Below are 19009 nucleotides of genomic sequence, written 5' to 3'. Positions count from 1 at the left end.
CGTTTTGGGGGCTGGGGGTCTCTCCGGGTCGTGGTAATCCCTGCCGTAGCACATGTGTGTGGGAGGGGGGTCTGGGGGGGACACACAGCCACCAAAGTTACTGCCACCTGACACTATGTATTCAACTGTCAGGAGCCCAAACCTGCGGCTTTATTTCTGTTTCCAATCTGTGTGCATTTCCCAGCAGTATTGCAATTTGACACGTGTGTGTATGTGTGTGTGTGCTTTCCCCTTCCCTTGAGACAGCCCGTGCTTCCTTGGGGTTCATTTTTTCTTTTATTTGTGTCTTAAATTTCGAGCCCTGTTATTGCTGGTTTTGTGCTTTTTCTCCTCCTCCCAGAACTCGGGAATCGCTCCTGTGGATTGTGTCAGGGATCCCAGAATAGGGCGAATATGGACCAAAACTAAGGAGTTGGAGCTGTCTGTCCCCAAATTCAAGGTACTGCCCCCGACTTTTGGGTTTAGCTCTGTCTTCTTGTTTATCCGGGAGTGAAGCTTCAGTTCCAAATAGTTTAATGGGCCGTTTAAATGACAGTCATATTCCTATTAACATTATTATTTGGCAAACTGTTTAACAATAATCCTCTTCTATAAAGATAAGACGAATCAATGCATCTGTCTGACGAGATCACTTGAAGGGTTTGGAGCTGTGTCTTGGGGGCTGCTTGGGCGGGGGGGCGGCGGGGGGGGGCTCTCTGCTGACAGTACTGCTCAAAATACATATTTGTAGCCCAGAAAGGAGCCGGTTTCAATGAATGGCTGCAGCGGCAGAGGCTCTGCTCAGCTCCGAGGTTCACCCCAGAGCCTTGGAGGCAGTTTTCTTTCCCCAAAGTTTGCAGGATACTTTAACCCTTTCCCTCCCGTGCCATCCTTATATGCCCTCCCCCACGCTCGTTAACGATGACGATTATTTTTATCGTCCCCCCCCGCCTTGTGCCCGTTTCCAGATTGATGAATTTTACGTGGGGCCAGTGCCTCCCAAGCAGGTCACCTTTGCCAAGCTGAACGACAACATCCGTGAAAACTTTTTGACCGACATGTGCAAGAAATACGGTGAAGTGGAAGAGGTGGAGATTCTCTACAACCCCAAGAACAAGAAGCACCTGGGCATCGCCAAAGTGATCTTTGCCACTGTCAAGGGTGCCCGGGAAGCCGTCCAGCACCTTCACAACACCTCTGTCATGGGCAACATCATCCACGTGGAGCTGGATACGAAAGGTGAGGAGGGCACATTTCGGCCTCAGGCGTCCGTGGTGTGCGGTGCCCCTGCCCGACCCTCTCCTAAAACGAGAGGCTGTTGCAGACTGCGAGGGCCCGGCGATTAAAAATATGAAGGGAGTGCTCCTGTCCCCCTGCAAGCGGGTCTGGTTTCTGGGGCCTTTGCAAGTCACGTGGAGCCAAATGTGTTGTCTGTTGCTAGGAGACAGCCCTGTAATTTGCAAAATGCTGCCATCCTGCCCGTCCCCTGCCTCTACCCTACCCCGTCCCCTGCTCTCTGCCCTCCGAGGCCTCCCGTGTCCCCCATCTCCGTGTCCCAGGCTGGCCCTGCTCGGCCACCTCCCAGGGCTGCCGGACCCCGTGGATTTTGTAAACTTGGGATTTTGGGGCCAACCTTGGGGTTACTGGAACCCAAACCTCCCGGTTCTGGTGGCGGCAGCAGGGCTGGGTGCTGTCCTCTGCGTGCCTGGCATTTCATTGATACTTAACAGCAAACTCGAGGCTGGCAGCAAAAGAGTGCACACGCAGCACTTATCGGTGTGTGTGCGAGTGTGTAAGTGTGAGACTGTCTCTTAAAGCGACAGGAGCTCCCAGTCCTGGAGGTAACCGGCTCTCGTCCCCAGAGCACAGCCCTGGGGAGCCCAATAAAGTTTGTGGCACTATGAAAGCATTGCATTTCACCCCTCTGTCTCCTCTCTTTCCTCCAAGAGTGTTAGTGAAGGACTTTGCTAAAATGTGACCAAATTTTAGAAAAATGTCTAAAGCTGAGGAGGTGTAGATCAGTTGCTGCGTGTACTACTTCATTCCAAACATGGCATTTCTTGTCTAAAACTGACTTAATGCACTCTTTCTTGGTGTCGAGGACATTGTTAACACCATTTTCTTAAAAACACTGGTATTTTGGTTCTGTATTAAAAGGTTTCAACAATTTAGTCCGCAACCTGTGTAGCAGTTGGTATGCCACGTGTGGTAAGAGGGTATAGTAGAACGTTTATCAACATTGCTAATCACCCTTAGAAGAAAAATGACAGTAGTAGCATAATATTTTCTATTGTGAGCTAAGCTTGACCTTACATATGTGTACTATGAAATTCCAGTATCGTTAATTTCTACAGACTGGCTCCTTCCCTTGCTTACTTTGAAATGTGAAAGTAAAAATTGCATTCAAGAACAAACTAACCATTTGTAGATTTAATAATGTAAGTTAAAGCAGGCTTGTAAGTGGTGGGCATTTTAATGAGGGGCATTTTAAACAAGCTGATTGTACTACATTCCTCCTTGTTTTCCATTTATAAACTACTCTGCAAGTCTTGAACAGGCAGCTGTTCAAGAAAGTTAGCTGCATATCAGGGAAATGAGCAGGTTTTATGCTTCTATTTCCTGGGAGAAAACACTGAAGTCTAAGTTTCAAATTGCATTTTTGTTTTGTTTGCCAGCTGTATGCTTCTAATATATTGCTTTTCCACAATTTCATTCTAAAAGACTCAGACTGCCAGTGTGCTATAACCTGTCAGAATCAAGTAAAAATGTTATTCCTAAAATAGCCTTAGCAGGTTAGGACATTCTTAAAAATAAATGTGTAGTTTTCAACATGTCTTTCTAGTATTCAGCTTTTCAAGAGAATGAAAGGTTGGTTAACTTGATTTTCATAGTGTAGCAATGAAAAGGAGCAAAAAGTGTCATTTTATCTGTCTGGCCAGAGCACAGGCCTGAGAGTCTGGAACTAATAAATGCAGTCTCCTCATCTAAGACAGGGTAGTTTAAAGCAACTTCTTCTCAGCCTCAGTTTATGCATCTACAGATTGGACACACTTAATAATTAGCTGTCCTTAGAGAAATAAGTAGGAGTCGTTTCACATTCATAAGCCTCTGTAAATGAAATTGTAACTTTGACTGCATTATACTGGAGATCTAGGAAGAGCTATGAAACTTTCTAACAATTACTTTGTATTTATTTGAAAACAAGTTTTAAAGTAACCCTTACACTTCCACATCCATGACATTGTAGTCTTAGGAGGGGGACAGAGTGTGTTAATATTTGAAGCATCTCTTCAAGCTTTTGTCTTGAAGAGATCTATTCTGTCATGACTTTAGTTGAACTAAAACAGTTTACATAGTTGAGGATGTAGCTCAAGACTGTGAAATTAGATTTAATAACCAAATAACCTCACCTGTAGCATTTTTTCAAGATAAAGGGGTGCTTTGCTTTCAAAATGCATGGAATGATTCACAGGGAGTTTGGGGTTTGATCCTGTGGGACTTCTTCATAAAAGTAGTCCTGTTTTGGGGGAGATCTTGCCTGAATTAATTTTCTGGGCTCAGATACTGGGTCTGTCCACTTTTCTGTGTATTCTTTATCTTTCAGGGCAAAATTCAGACAGTTTCAGGGTCTGATTCTGTTGCCTTTGAAGCTGATGACAGATTTCTTACAGACTGCGAAATAAGTAGGATTGGGTTTTTGTAGTAATGAAAAAATCCAATATTAAGAAACCGTGTCTTTGTAGAATTTAGGAATGATAAGGCTAAAGCTCAGTAGCAATGTGTGGGACGGTTTGCTTCTTTGGCTTTTATTCTTTGAAGGATGCCACTGAGCACACCTTAAACTGGGGGGGGAAAGGATTTATCAGTGTCTTTTTGTAAAAGCACCGTTAACATTTTTTTTCCTCTGTGTTCCCGTGCATCGTGTTTGCATTAATAACAGCCAGTTTCTACGAGCAAGGTGTGTGTTGGGAGAACTTTCTGAAGTGGCTCTTGGTGTTGGCAGAGGCTTGTCCCTTGGGTGAGAGTTTCACTTCTCAAAACTGCAAGCTATTTGCTTGGCACTTTGGAGAGGAGGGAAACTGCTGCTCTCCAGAAAGCCTGGTAAAGAGCAGAGCTGCCAAGCAGACTGAGAAGAGGAAAAAGGGTTTAGGAAAACTCCTTGTCTTGGCTGGAGAAGGGAGTGTCTGACCTCACTTGCCCAGCAGATTATTTAGAAATGATCCCTGCGAGTCTCAGATGCGGTACCTGCTCCTCTGTCTCACAGATGCAGCGAGCTGGGAGTGGTAGCAGAGTCATGGGGGTGTCAAGAATATGTATTTTTATATTAGCTGTGTTATTTCTGTTTAATCAACTCTGCCATTGTGGTCTGTGCAGGTGAAACCCGCATGCGATTCTATGAGCTGCTCGTTAATGGTCTTTACACTCCTCAGACCCTTCCCGTAGGCACTGAACAGGATGTATCGCCAACTGTGAATGAAACTCTCCAGGTATGTCTCCAGGCTTCTTTTTTTTTTTAAAAAGAATAACTTTCTAGAAAATTCCAAACAAATTTATCATTAATGTTAGCATTTTAACGCTTTTAATTTAGCTTCTTTTTCTGTCTTGCCATAGTTTCAATGGATGTTACTAATTCACATTTAAATATAAGTTGCTCATAATTGCCATAGCAAATGTAACTCTCCATGAATGCAGTGCATGTGGCTAATCTGTATGCTGGTGTCTGCATAGTGTGGTAAGTGCTTTTTGTCTTTAGGAATGAAAAATACCTGCAGAACCGACAGTATGTGCCCTATTAACATTAGAAATTCCTGCAGTTAAGAGGACTGGATCAGATCTGTCCCTTAGATGAGATTATTCCCTTGAAGTCAGGGGGAATGATTTACAATGGTACATTTGGCCTGGCGTCTGCAGTGTGTAATCCTTAGCGCGTATGTTCTTCAGACTTGCTTAAAGGCTAAAAGGGGGAAGGTGTCAAATCTTGAATAGTGGCATCAATTTTCCAGAATTCTAATTAGTCACTGCAATCAGTTGTTGATAAAAGCAGTGGACAGAATTCCAGAGGACTTACAGGGGTCGATATTCCCTCGATATTTAGGGTATGATTCTCTAAATGGCTTTGTACAGTTACCGCAGTGGACAGAATTCCAGAGGACTTACAGGGGTCAATATTCCCTCGATATTTAGGTTATGATTCTCTAAATGGCTTTGTACTCCCCTGCGAACCCCACTGGGATGAGGGAATAAGGGGGAAGTGAACCCTGTTTGTATGAAGTCGTCAGCCCCCTACTTCCAGGCCATATCTAAATGTACTTTGGCTCCTGATTGGGGCTTAGGAACCCACTTTAGGGCATCAGATATGAAACTAATTTGGCAGAGGTTTTGTGTTTTTCTTCTCTCTACTTCTTTGCACTCTTATGACTTCTTAAAATGCCATAATTTCATTAATTCTGTGGTGAGATGTTTTCAGGACAGGTAAGAGCTGTACATGGAAAATCCTATTGATCTGAAAAAATACAGTTCTCTTCCCGCCAACTACCCCAGCAGCAACAAGGCAAAACCCCAGTATCCTCTTAACAAAATCATAAAGAGGCTGATTCTTCCTTGCCTCTCAGCAAGGTGTTTTTCAAGGCAGAAGGGAGGCAAGTAATGATTTTCCTGGGAATCTGCTGTGAGCAGGGCCTGGCTTTTCATTTCTGCTGGTTACACCACATCTTGAATAAAAATGGACAGATTTGCTCATAGTTCTTTTTCAGGTTTAACAGTAAAACACTTAATTGATGGTATCCCCCAAAGCAGTCCCTGCTGTAATTATCTTTAAAGTTGTTTCTCAAGATATTGTGTTCATGTATTATATTTTTATCCTGAATAGATTTTTTTCCCAGTTACCACCAAAGTTGTTGCTTTGTGAGTAACTTTAACTGTTTGCATAATGTTCTTGCCGCTAGAATCTGCCAACAAGCTTGTTTGCTGTTGTAGTTTAGTAAAACACTCCTGACACTTGCTTTCCCCCTTCTGCAGAACAGTGAAGACCTTACAGTTCTGTGAGCCACAATCCCTACTTCCAGGCCCTATCTAAACCCCACTGAAAAACAATCACATCTACAGCAAAGGTGCAGAGATGTGGAGCTTAGCAGGAGGCACTTGGCTGGCTCCTGACCCCTTCTGCAGGTTTTAGAAAAGTTGAGGAAGAAACTTTCCTGATGTCCATGTGGTCATGGTCTCTAGGGGTCACACCAAGAGCAAGTCCACACCATTGAGTGGGTGAGATGTGTGTGAGCATAGCAGGCAGGTGAGAGCTCAGCTTGAGTTGGGTGGTGCTGGCATGTTACAAGGAGGTTAATTTTAAGGGTCACTCTACTTCCCTGTGCTTGGCAGAGGAGCAGCCAGCCTGTAGTCTCACCACTTCACTACCCCAGTGTGCTTTTGGGGAGTTCAAGCTCAGTCCTGCCTCTTGCTGCCAGGAGGATTCTCACTGAGCTCTTGCTTTGCATTATGGAAAATTGATTCTGGCGCTGAAGATGAGCATGGCACTGTTATGACTCAGCAGAGCCTGAGTTGGAGCAGGGCTGCTCCTAGAACCCCCCTGAATGTGCCTGTGAAGTGATTTGCAGAGCAATTACTTGGCTGCTCTGTAGGCTTGTAGGGTTTCAATTTCAAATGCCATAATCAGTAGTGCTGAGCATTTGTCTTTGGGAAGGGGTTTAAAATGTGTTTTTAGCAGTTGAGAACTTCTGGTCTTTTACACCTGTGGCCTTCTCCCTTCTTACAGATGAACTTTTGGTAGAGAGGGTGGTGGCTCGCCTCAGTTGGACCAACAAAGAGCCCTGCTGCATAGGTTTGGTTGTAGGCTGGCAGTTTGCTGATTTATATGTTTTGATTTGTTCACAAAAAAAGATAAATTGATAATTTCATTTCTCAGAATTTTCTTAGTTGTCTCTCCTATTTGCAATTTGGTCAAGCTTTACATAACTGAGAGAAATTGAAACTCTTTTAGCTAAAAGTATTGTGCAAGTCTTGCGTTCACCTGATGCTCTTGGGTGTAGTTTGTAAGGAGTGCTGTTGTATCAGCTTTCTTCTTCCTCCTCTTATAGACAAGTTCCCTTTTCCTTGCCTTTTTCTTTTAAATCAAAGGGAACTGTTAATAATGGATAATAGTTTGTGTTTTCAGGAATGCTGTAACCTGGTTGGTTTGTTTGTTTTTTCCCATGGAAATCAGTGCAAACTCCTGGATGCTCAACTCTGAAAACCAAATGGATTAGGCAAATATCTTTTAAAAAGTGTGTGTTTAGGTGCTTTTCTCTCTTCTGTTTTTACAGTTGACGGATTCCCTGAAGCGCCTGAAAGACAGTAACCTTTCTTCTGCGGGATCTTCTGTCACCCCAAACAGTAGCACGCCGTTTTCCCATGACACAGCCTATTCCAGCTGTCGGCAAGACACCCCAAACTCATACAGCCAATTTACCCCCCAGTCCCAAGGAACACCTCACACCCCACGGTTAGGGACACCCTTTTCCCAGGATTCCACCTATTCTAGTCGTCAGACGACGCCCGTGTACCATTTTGGGCAGGACAGCGGGTACAAACCTAGGAGGCACGAAACAAAATTTACAGATGCCTACAACCGTCGCCCGGGCCATCACTATGTTCATAACTCAGCGGGTGTTTTCCGAGGGACGGAGCATCAGTTCAGTACGTACAAATCCCATCAGCAGGAGCCAGTTCAGTTCTCTCACACTCCTCCCCTGAGCCACTCTAGTTCTTCGAGCTACAAATCTGCCTTCTCTCCCTACCAAGCACCAGCTGTGTTCCCCCAATCTGATGAGCAGCAGTTTCCCCAAACTTCCAGGGAAACGGAGTACCGAAGACCTGCGCCACCTCCCACTGAGATGGTTGTGGAAAGCAGCGCTGCCACTAACATCGATTTTGTCCCAGTGAAGGAGAAACAGGAGGAGCCTCCGCCCTTGCCCGAATCGAACTCTGCTCCTGAACCGAGCACAGCATCCTTCTCTCAGACTCCAGAGAGAAGCGAGACCCCTGGCACCCCCACCATGGAGTCAGAAATGCAGCATAACAGTTTAGACTCAAGGATTGAGATGCTCTTAAAAGAGCAGAGAACAAAGTTACCCTTTCTTAATGAGCATGACTCGGATAACGAGATCCGAATGGAAGGTAGCCCTATTTCCTCTTCTTCTTCCCAGCTCTCTCCCATCCCAATGTACGGTTCTAACTCTCAGCCTGGTTACAGAGGTCAGACACCTTCCTCGCGCCCTTCCAGCACAGGTTTGGAGGACATTAGCCCAACGCCGTTACCTGACTCTGATGATGATGAGCCCATCCCTGGGACGGCTTCTCTGGGTCAGAATTCCCGGGGGACGTCGGAGGCCAGCATGACTCCCATCGATCAGCTGAGCAGGACCTCCAAAATTGAGACCTCGGAAGCTAAAGAAATGGTGCCTGGTGACCAGACTCCAACGTCAGAAAAAATGGACGAGGTAAGTGAGATGAAACTGAGTTACGAAGCTCCATGTCTATCCCCAGAGCTGGACAGGGCAGGCAGTTGCTCTTTTCTTGTAGTGCCATTAGAGCGTAGGATTTCTGGTGGCGTTTTTTTTTTTAACTCAGGGCAGCTGGAAATGAGCTGGATGTGACACAAAGTGATGGTCTTAATCAACTTGCCAGTCTCCAGCTTTCCTTGTTTCTAATAGCAGCCTGCTGCAATTTATAGCTACGGGAGAGCTCGAGGATTGCATGAGCCACGGAAGTTTGGCCAGTGCTCGTCCTGTGTGAATGTCCAGAGTGTCGACAGACACTTAAGCCACTAGAAGAGTTAATGGAGCACTTTCTGCCATTGCTTTGGTCCCTGAGCGTGGGTGTGTATGTGTGCACACACTTGCTTAACGGGGCTTTCATGTTACGCCGAAGTATTGAATGTATACTTTGTTTGATAGCTCTCCAGCTATTTATGCCATCTGGTTTGAAGGGGAGACAGTTGCTGGGTTTTAATACTCGCTTTGCTTAGTTGAAAGGGGGAGGTAGTTGGCTTGTGGGGGATGTGCTCCACTGAGTCTTCCAATAATAGAGCGGAGCTTGCTGCCTCTGCTGGGGCATTTGTGGCTGAAGGGACAGTCAGAGCTTAACGGTGTGGAATGGTGCCAGCAGACAGAGAAATTACGTTGCATGTCTGTTTGGGAGGTCTGTTGCAACAAATGTGAGTATCGCTGCAGCGGACGTGTCGGTCCTATTCTGCTGTGTCAAGGAACGGTCAAAATACAGATCTTTGCAAATGCCAGACCCTTTTTCCTCAGTGTTTATAATAGCCATGCAAGCAAATGAAACTGCTGTCCCTGGTGTGCAAGAACTCTGCAGTAAGGGGACCTCAGCCATCTAAGAACGCTGGGCTTGTGTAAATGTCCCGAGTGTGGTAGATCAATTTAATTTACTCACGAAAGTTTGCTGGGGTTAAGCTGGCAGAATGAATTTCCCTCCGGTCATCTCCAGTTGTGAGGTTCTCACCCGAGAAGTGGCTGCATTTCAGGAGAGGAGGAGCTGCTGCTGTTAGATATAGGCTTTGCAGAGTGCGTAACTGGAGGAGGACTGCAGCAATAACACAGTGCAGGTCTCAGTGCTAAATAGGAAAAAAAAATGTAACCGTACTGGATATTTTGTTTTTTCTACATGCCTTTCCAAACCTGCTTGTCCTTGGTGCTGCCAGTTTAGCCTTTGAAACAATTCAGCTGCTTGAGATCTCATTCATCATCTAGGCTGGCCCAGGCTCCCCTCTTGGGAGGCAAGTCCCTGGCCGGTGGGACCTGATGATGTATTAATTAGGAATGGAGTTTCGATTCCTTGAGCTCAGTCTGGCAGGCTTAGAAGGGGATACTCTTAGTTTTTCTAAAAAACGAGGAAGGCATCCCTCATCTCCTTGCCATTCTGGGATTGTATCTGCTGTTCTTAGTCTTGTGCAAGTGGGTTGCAGCCAATTCTGAGCATGTTTAGAAAGATGGATGAATGCCAGCGTGGTATGTGGGGTCAGGCACTTTCTGTAGCTGAGATCAGCGTTGGGGGACTGGCTGGGATGTTATATTTGTAGGTTGTGATATGGGGCAGTGGCATGCTGACGTTGAAGCCCATGTTAAGTCTTTGTCTCCCCTTAATGAGATGCTGGTGTCAGAAGTTCACGTCAATGGTTCTGAGGTACAAAATGATATAAATGCCTCCATCCTCTGCAGAAGTCAGAAAGGTGGTAGCAGGGTCTCCACACAGGTCATGGCTGCCTTAATTGTCTCCCCCCCCCCAATAAAAAAAAGTTTGATGTTTGTTGTTGGAGCTGTTTATTCAACCCTCCTCTTGGTTACAAATCACACTAAGCTATTCTGGCATGTTTGAAAAGTTGCCTGTGCCTTTCATTGCTCCTTCTGATGCACAAAAAATGATCTCCATGTGTTTTTGCTTCCTTCCTCCACCCTTCTCCCCCCCCAGTTTTTTGCTTTAGAAAAAGGCTCTCCTGGCTTCCCTCTCTTTTGCTGAAGGAGTGGAGCTGAGCAGTGACTTAACATAGGCTGAAATTTGAGCTGCAGCTTTCCAGCTGAGTTTGAGAGGGGCATTGAGTCTGTCTGAGGGCTGGAAAGCTGAACCTCCGGCTTCAGCCTATTGTGATACCACTATTCAACTTTCAGTCCTTCAGAGAATCCTCCAGCAAAACAGAGGGAAGGCAGACCCGAATATTTTAGTGACTGTGTGGCGTGGGGAGCGGAGCAGAAATGATATATTAGTGTAGGGAGGGCTCATTAAATATCATAAGGAAGCAATAAAGGGCAGAGAGTTTGAACTTGTTATTTACTTCGTATTTGGCTCTGCAAGGGTTGGAGCAGCCACAGGCCCGCTCTCTTTGGGTGGGTGCTGTAGCTGGGAAAATCTCAGGATTCATAAGGATGCCAGTCAAGTTGAAGGGAATTTTTTCCTGAGACAGTAGGTGCTTTTCAAGGACCTACTCCTGTTTCCCATGAAAACAAGCATGATTTATTTTCAATGATTGCTAATACGGTAACATTTGTTCTATAGGTGAAGCGCTGTCAAATCGTCAGGCAAGTTAACCACTTCAGACTTGCCATAAGTAGAGGAGGTACAGCCAAGCCCCAGCAATTGCTCTGATTTATCATGCAAGACCCTGGAGTTTGATTTCAAGATCCGGTATGATACTCCTAAGCCAGAGCTTGGCAGGGAGTTTGGGTGTGGGAGAGGAAGGGCCGTGCATCTGTCTGCAACACCTAACTCCGACTAATCTCAGAGCAGTGATTGTGGTCTGCAGAGAAAGTCCTGCTAAGCTTAGCTGAGGGACGAGTGCTGAGAGGTGGAACAGAGCGGGATGTGGGCAGTACGAGGTAAGAGGAGAAAAGGGATCCTTTACAGACAGCACAACCTGCCAGCCAGGAAGACAAGGCAGAGAGGGCTTTTTCAAGAAACTAGAAGATGGCAAGGAAAGAAAACAGCCGAACTGCATTGTTACTGTAGGAAAATTTTTGAGGGTAGCAATGTACAGACTTTCCTTCCGATGTTCCTGAGAGATAACAAGGAAAGAATTGTAATAATTTCTTTTTCACAGGATCTTTGCTGTTTCAGAAGTATAAAGGTTAAGTAAGTACAGTTTGACATTTTGACATCCCATTTGAGCCAGGTCTTGTTTTTGCTTGGCTTGTTACAGGAAGGGGCCCTGCCTGTGTGTGTGCTGGAGAGGATGACAGGGTTATAACAAGTCACTTTGTTATCTATTGATGATGCCTTTCATGTTTCAGCTTATGAACCTATTAGTTTGTGTGCATGGCCAGTGTGTAATAGAAAGAGCGTATGATTGACAATGGTATTTTTCCAGATTTGTAAGTACAAAAGTAATTTTTAGTTGAGGAAGCAACAGACTGCTGTCTTCCTGGTAGTTTGGCTAAGCACCTATTTACTGTGGTGGGAGGGGTGCCTTAAAAGTGCCAAAGATAATCACGAAAATAAAGGTCCTGAAACATGAATTAGGTGAGAGCAGTTCTTTTGTTGTGAATTTTAGCAAATGGTTTGTGGAGCAAACTTGGAAGTCGCACAGTGCACAGCAGACCCCAAAGGCCATTACTGTCACCAGCACCCCTCAGCATCTCCCTCAGCTGCTTTGAATGTTGTTAATACTGTGCTGGATGCTGAGGTGCCTCTTAGAGGACAGCACATTGACAGCCCTGTGCGTGTGCCACAGATTCTTTTGCAGTTGCTCAGGCAGAATTTCTGAGCTGCGCTTACACATAGATGAGGTGGGTCAGGCTCAGCCCTACAGGGAGCTCTGCTGAAGTCCCTGAGGTTACATCTGGGCTGAATTTGCACTTCTCATTGAAGTATCTTTGGGTTCTTGTGTGGTCGCAGCCAGAACTGGAAGAAATTTATGTTGAAGTGTCACGTTGTCCCTCTGGAGCCGTAGCAGGATGTGATGACATTCTTCTCAAGACACTACATCGTGTCTTGAGCTGCTCCATCCCTATCCAGACCAGGCTGTGTTTCAGTAGCTGGTGAATGATACCCCTTTCCTACAGAACCAAGTTCTACCTTCAGTTGTCACGAGTGCCTGTGAGAGAAAGCAGTGCCCCGATGCTGTCCAGGCAGGAGAGGAGCTGCAGAGGGTTCCTCTGCCAACAGAACCTGCAGCAGTTGCCCCAGGAGCGACCGATGCCCTATGGAGCTGTGCTCTGAAGACGTGCGTCCATCTCTGCCTGCAGAAGGATCCTCTCTCCTCCTGTCCCCTGCTCCCATCTGTGGGTTGTGTGGGGTCAGAGGCAGCACTCTGTTGCTGGGACGGTGACAGTGGGTTAGATGGAGCCTCCTAAAGATGAACCCAAATGTGCTTAACTGAGGGATGTTTCTGGGCTGGAGAGCGCAGAAGTGATTTATTCAAGGTAAATGCACATTAAGGTTGAGAAGGTAGAGTCTTAAGAGCCAGGAAATCTGATACCTTGGTTTCCACAGTAACTGTGCAAGAGCCCTTATGCCCATAAGTAGCTGTTATGTATGTATAATATATATGGGTACACCTGGGATCCAATTTACAGCTAGAGTGGGATTCATCATTTCTGGAGGGAGATGGGGGGAGTAGATGTGTGGAATGGTTGTTCTGAATGCATTTTTTTTTAATTGAAGAAGGGAGAAAAACCTGAGAGCTGTGATTTATGCCCAGTCTCATAAACACTTTTTCAAATTTTCCTGCCTCCTGAGCTCTTGCGAATGCGATCATGCCTGACAGAACCGGTTCCTAATGGAAACTCGAAAAATAGGTATATGTTATGACCATGAATTTCCAGAAATGTAGCCAGCCAATGCCCAGGCAGCAAAGATTTGGATGACTGCTGTGGTTTTATATGTGAATTACACCAGCCGTGCTAAACCTGTGAAATTAAAATGAGAGCAAGCTGCTTAAACTGTGGGTTCAGTTCTGCCCTTCTTGACCCAGGCACAGTGGCAGCGAGAAGCCACAGGGACTTCAGGGGATCTTGTGCTGTTTAAGCTTGTTCAGAAAAGAAAGGCAGCACACAAATCCCTCAAAAGGTGATTTAAATGTGACGCTACACTGGACCCTTTTGAGAGCTGAGATCTGTTCAGCCTCTGCATCCAGAGAAGTGAGCATCCTGGGGCAGAGGTGCAGCCCTACATCCTCCTGGGGATACTCAGGACTAAGGGTCAGTTCCTATATAACCTGGCCAAGGTAAGGATGTCCTGGCTCCTGAAGTAGAGAAAATGCAAGCTATTGTTATCTTCGTTTTTTTTCAGAGCTGATACTGGACGACCACAGGCAGGGACTGTTTCCTTGTACATCTGTTTAATTTCCCACATGACAACCTGCTGCTCCTGCAAAAATTTATACAAAGTAGAGAAGACTGTTCGTGTTTGCTAAGCTGTATTTCACTTTTGACTTTTTGTATTTGGCTCCTGTTTAGTTCTTGGAGTGCTCATAAGCTCACAAGGCTGGGGGTTAGCAGAGCAGAAGGCTTGACCAGCTAAGTGTGTTTAATATAGGAAGCAGTGAGAGGTAACAAGCACGGTGTCAATTTTTACAGTCACTTTTTCAGAGCAGAATTGCATAGGATTCACCTGGTGTTCCTGCTGATGCAACCCCTCATACATGTATGCTCATGGGGGGACAAAACCTGAACAGAAAAATATTTGGCTCTTTATGGCTTACGTTTTTTGGATACCTAACAACTTCAGTAGAACAAGAGAACATGCCTCTTGTTGGTGAGAGAGCTAGAAATGGTGAAATGCTCTGGAGTGTAACTGAAAAATAGAAAGCAGGCTGTGGTTGGGAGGCTGAGTGGTTCTTTCACTCTCTCATATCGGGCCAAGACTTTGAGGCTTTTGCATTTTGCATACCTAATAGAAATGACATTGCCATCCCTGTTTATAAATCACTGTTGCTGATTATACTCTTGCCACTAGCTCAGTTCATTCTCTGTTTTGCCACCAGTGACTTTCTGTAAATTTTCAGTTCCTGGTGGACTGGGTATGTATAATTGAACTGCTTGTTAATATGTAGAGCACTGCTTAATTTGTGTTTATGTAATCTATAGATGCTTTGCTGCGCTGGAAACTTAGATCCAAATTAGAATGTTGAACCACAGCATATAACTTATATTGGAATAATGTTTGCAGGTCTGAGCTCTGCCAACCATTTACAGTTAGAGAGCTCTTGGCATCTTCCTTTTGCTGCTTACAGAGTTCTTGCTATTCTTTTCAACACTCAGGTTTTAGCAGTGACGACATGGAATGTTCAGATGTCATAAATGCAGCTGTGAGGCCTCACATTGAAACTGACACATTTTCCTTGCAGTTTCTCCAACCCATTATCATTCTGGTTGCATTTCGCATCTGATGGTTGTGAAAAGTGACCAAGGGAATGCAGACAAGTTAGTGGATGGCAGCGTGTGTTGCAACATGCAGTGACACTGAGAAAATGTGCCAGTGTGTTAGGTAATCAGTAGAAATATTGAGAAAATAATTGCTGTTAACATATTGTGCTGGCAGCCACCAGAAGAGCACTAATTTCTGGGTCTGATTTTGAAGAAGACGGAGCAGCCGCTGTGTTCTATATGTGTCTGTGTCTGACACAGAGCACTTAACAGACGAGCGCTTATTCAAATTTCTGCTGGCTGTTGCCTTTCCTGGAGTCCTCTAAATAGATGCAGTTCACCAGTAGAACGTTTTTTTTTCCTGTATGCATCAATTTTGAGTCCCTCAAGCCACCCCCCTTCTATTAATTTTAATTTTCAGTTTGGGGTACTTGTTTGTACCTAGTGAAGATGGGGCAAAACTCAAAACGAAACCCCTGAGTTCGTTAACTGTGTGCGTCACGTACCTGCCCATGAGGGCTCCTTTGACCCAGGCATCTTAGAGCTGTCTGGGGCTTTATCATGAAAGTGCAGTGCTTGCTTTTGGAAATGCTCATTCATCACAAGAAAAAGGTTGCTCAAATTTTTCAACTCCTACAACCAAAGTATTAAAAAAAAATTTTTTTAAAAAAGTCATTTAAAATGTTTTTTATTTGCTTTGTGCTAAAATGAAGCCAGTGGCTGCTTTCACAAGGTTCCAGCGGTGCAGGCAGGCCTGATGATGTCAAGGTGCATATAAAATAGCAAGACGGCAAATTGGGGTTTCTAATTTCTCCCCGGGTTGGAATAAGTTCACTCCTCCAGGCGTTGCAAAAGTGTTGCTTCGGGAGCAGTTTGAGTAAAGGAAGTTGTTCGTGGCTTGAGCCTCGGCAATCGCTCTTTGCATAGAGGGCAGTGTGAGTGCTGCACAGGCACGGCAAGGGGAGGAAGTGAAACTGCTCCTTGAACTCGAAGCTGGCACCAGTTCTTATGGTTTGGAGGTTTGGTTGCAAAAGGGTCAGGCAGCTGTAGCAGAAATTCCAATTTTCACTTGTTGGGACTTGAGTGTTTCGACTTAGGCACTTCTTAGTGGATTTTTGCATTTGCTGGCTGCTCTGAATTGTGTGGTTTGTGGTGTATTTATGTGTATTTATTTAGAGTTGATAACTGTGTCCTAAGTGCAATTTATCACACACCTTTGACCAGCTCACCTGTGTTTTGCCCAATATCTCCTTCTGCATAAGTCAGGGAGTCATATGACTCTCTCCAATAACGCAGGGAGATCGTTAGGAAAAATGCTTAGAGTATGGTGAAGAGGAGAAGCAGAGATGGTCTCACCAGGGTCCAGTCCTTCCCCTTTTCCTTTCTTCCTTGCCTGTACCTTCAGGCATTCAAGGTGGGATGTCCTCAGGCTCACTGCTGCCCAAATTCCCTGTTTCAACAAGTGCAATGGCATGGAGCCTTAGGAAGAAGAGGGCAGAGGATGGTACAGGTTGGTGGTGTGAAGGACTGGGTTTTATTTTTCCTGGGGTTGAAACAGCCCTTTGCTGTCCTGATCAAGGAATCAGATCTGTGCTGCTTTTGTGGATGGTGTGGAGCAAGAGACACTTTCTTATATCCATTTTTTTCCCAAGAAGAGCTGTGTGTCACAGCAAGCAGTGTATTTTTGTGCTGATGTCCAAGTGGTGTGTGCCCCGGCTGTGCATGATTTACGTGCATTGCACACACATGGGGAAGACTTTCCCTCTGGAGCCTGGGGAGGGATTGCTGAAGTAGGTGGCTTCCTTCCAGGTTTCCCATCTCCCAAGGGAGCTTGTTATTTCTGATGCCTTGTGTGTCCCAGGCAAAACAAAAAAAGATATATTTCGGTGATATAGTAGAAGCTGGTTTAATGTTGGTGTGTAGCTCTGGGGACAGTTTCCCATTCCAGTCCCTGTTGCTAAACCATTGCCAAACATGACGTTTTGGTCAGCAGATGTGGCTGAGAGTTTCCAGTGCAGATAATTGAAATATTGTCTTTGAAGGTTGCGGATAAATGTGAGCAACTGTTATCATGGTGCTACAAGCATTTTGCTATTGTCCAGGAAAAAAAAAATTACTTGGAAAAGATGAAAATCCTTAGTACTGCATAAAATTGTTCAAATTACAGTAAAACATGAAAGGGCAATCTGTGGTTGAATATATGCCATGGAGACGTGCAAAAGGATGCATTTTGACAAGGGGATCTCGATGAATTTATTTGCTTCTTAATACAATGTGAGGTGGGATGTATCTCCCAAATTACATCAAAAGAGTGGTAACAGCAGATGGTTTTCCAAACCTGAGGTATATTCCAAGCAAGCAGGAAGGTGGTGTGGATTTGGTGGTGAAGGGCAGCCTGGCCCCAGCAGAGCCCTGATGGAGGATGGAGAACTGATGCTGGGGTTGCTTTTAAATTCCTCAGGAGCTGGCATCATGCAGGGAGCACCCAGCCTGGCTGCAAGACACCAGAAATAAGCTGTGATCCCTGCTGGGTTGGACGCTCAGACTTCAGCTTGAGGAAATCTTGTTGCATGACTTCGTCTTGGCTCATTTCTGGGATGTGTGTGCTACAAAAGGGCTGTGGCACAAGGCTGCAGTGCCTTTTGGCATGGCTGCACACAGCTGGCTGTGTATCTCTGTATGTAACTTCAGACTAATGAACCAATCTAATGGGAAAGCTGCTTTAAGAAATAAAAATAAGATTGAGAGTGGTTTAGACATGACTGCAAAGTATGGGCTGTGGAGATGCTGTACTGCCGTGTGCTTCTGTAGGGCTTTGCTCTCATCTTGACCATTTTAGCAAAGCTCTTTAAAGCAAGTATTAAGGAAGTGAGTAAAATAAGTGTCACCGACATGGGGAGGCCTGAAAGAGGTCTGAGGGCTGGGGTGGTCAGTCTGAGGAGCAGAGCATGGGTCGCCTGGCACTGGCTGCTGCCTGTGGGCACGCAGCCCTTCCTCTTGAGTGGTCACCTGTGGTAGATCTTGATTATGGCTTTGCTGCAAGAGAGAACAGAAAGAGACTTTAGACTAAGTCATGGGTAAGCAAGGAAAAAGCACATCTTTATCCTTCCTTGGTTGCTTGTGTTGTTGGGGGTTATTTCTTCTAGGTTACTGAAAGACCTTCAGTAGGAGGTCAGAGCAGTTTGTGCCATGAAAAAACCCAGCAGCAGCAGGGCTGTGTGCAGTTGTGTTCCCCTGGGGTCCCTCTGCTAATCATGACCGGCAGACTAGGACATGGTCTTGTTCAGTAGTTGCTGGTGGACCTGTCTTCCACAAACACCTCATCTGTTTTTAAACCCATCTGCACTTCTGAGTGTTTGCAGTATCCTGTGGCAATGAGGTGCACAGCTGAATTTTGCTCTAGGTGAAAAGTGTTTCCATGTGTTTGTTTTAAACCTCCTGCTTGCTAATTAGGGGACAGGTGGGGAAATCAGCATACTTTACCTCTTGTCTCTTTTTTGAATATTTTATGCCTGCACAAATGGCAGTGGGAATGCAGCCCAGCTGTGGGGTATTTCCATTCTGGTAATTTAGAACAGTTGTAGTTACACAATTTATTTTGCATATAGTGGGGATAGTTTAATAGCAAAAGTTTGATATCTTCTAGAAGACCATGAGAAATATCATATCCTGCACGGAGATTGTTTTTAAGGGATCAGTCAACAGTTGGCAGCCACAAGGGTTATGTTTCTACCACCCGAGAGGGGTGGTATGGGGAAAAAGTTGCCTTTCCCTCACTGAGCAGGTTTTGGAGATGGACAACTTGAAGGTATTTCTGTCTTAATATTGCTTTAGGTTTTGGTTCAGAATGAGGAAGATTTTTAATGTTTTAATGAATATGTTGTGTACTTGAGGTGGTGGCCTTGATTCTCTCCTCTGCCTGCACTTAGTTAAATCAGAGTACAGGAAGAGAAGGAAAATCTAAGCAGGAAATAAAGCAGTGAAAAATTCAAGATGCCTTCAGAGACAAGATGTGTAAGAGAAGAGAAATGTTACCAAAGGGGAACTGTTTCTTGCTGGCCTCACCCTTACTTTTGAGGAAGAACATCTCTACTCAGCCCCTTTAGCTGCTTGAAATAGGCTGCTTGGAGTGAAGCGTGTCCTGTGGTCTAGCTGGGTTTTAA

General features: G+C 45.2%; 1 protein-coding gene across 1 annotated transcript in view; it reads left to right on the top strand.

Moving 5' to 3' along the window:
- The window catches only part of SETD1B (SET domain containing 1B), a 53603-nt gene that overhangs the window by 717 nt on the left and 33877 nt on the right, over positions 1–19009 (top strand). Inside the window, exons 2-5 of the mRNA XM_014960982.1 lie at positions 341–439; positions 948–1218; positions 4354–4466; positions 7296–8471. Coding sequence (XP_014816468.1) covers positions 341–439; positions 948–1218; positions 4354–4466; positions 7296–8471 — 1659 coding nt within the window. The remainder of the gene's footprint in view (positions 1–340; positions 440–947; positions 1219–4353; positions 4467–7295; positions 8472–19009) is intronic.

The sequence above is a fragment of the Calidris pugnax genome, unplaced genomic scaffold (assembly GCF_001431845.1).
Source record: "Calidris pugnax isolate Ruff unplaced genomic scaffold, ASM143184v1 scaffold32, whole genome shotgun sequence".
Lineage (NCBI taxonomy): Eukaryota > Metazoa > Chordata > Aves > Charadriiformes > Scolopacidae > Calidris > Calidris pugnax.
The sequence above is the reverse complement of the archived record's forward strand: the minus strand, read 5'-3'. Positions and strand labels throughout refer to the sequence as shown.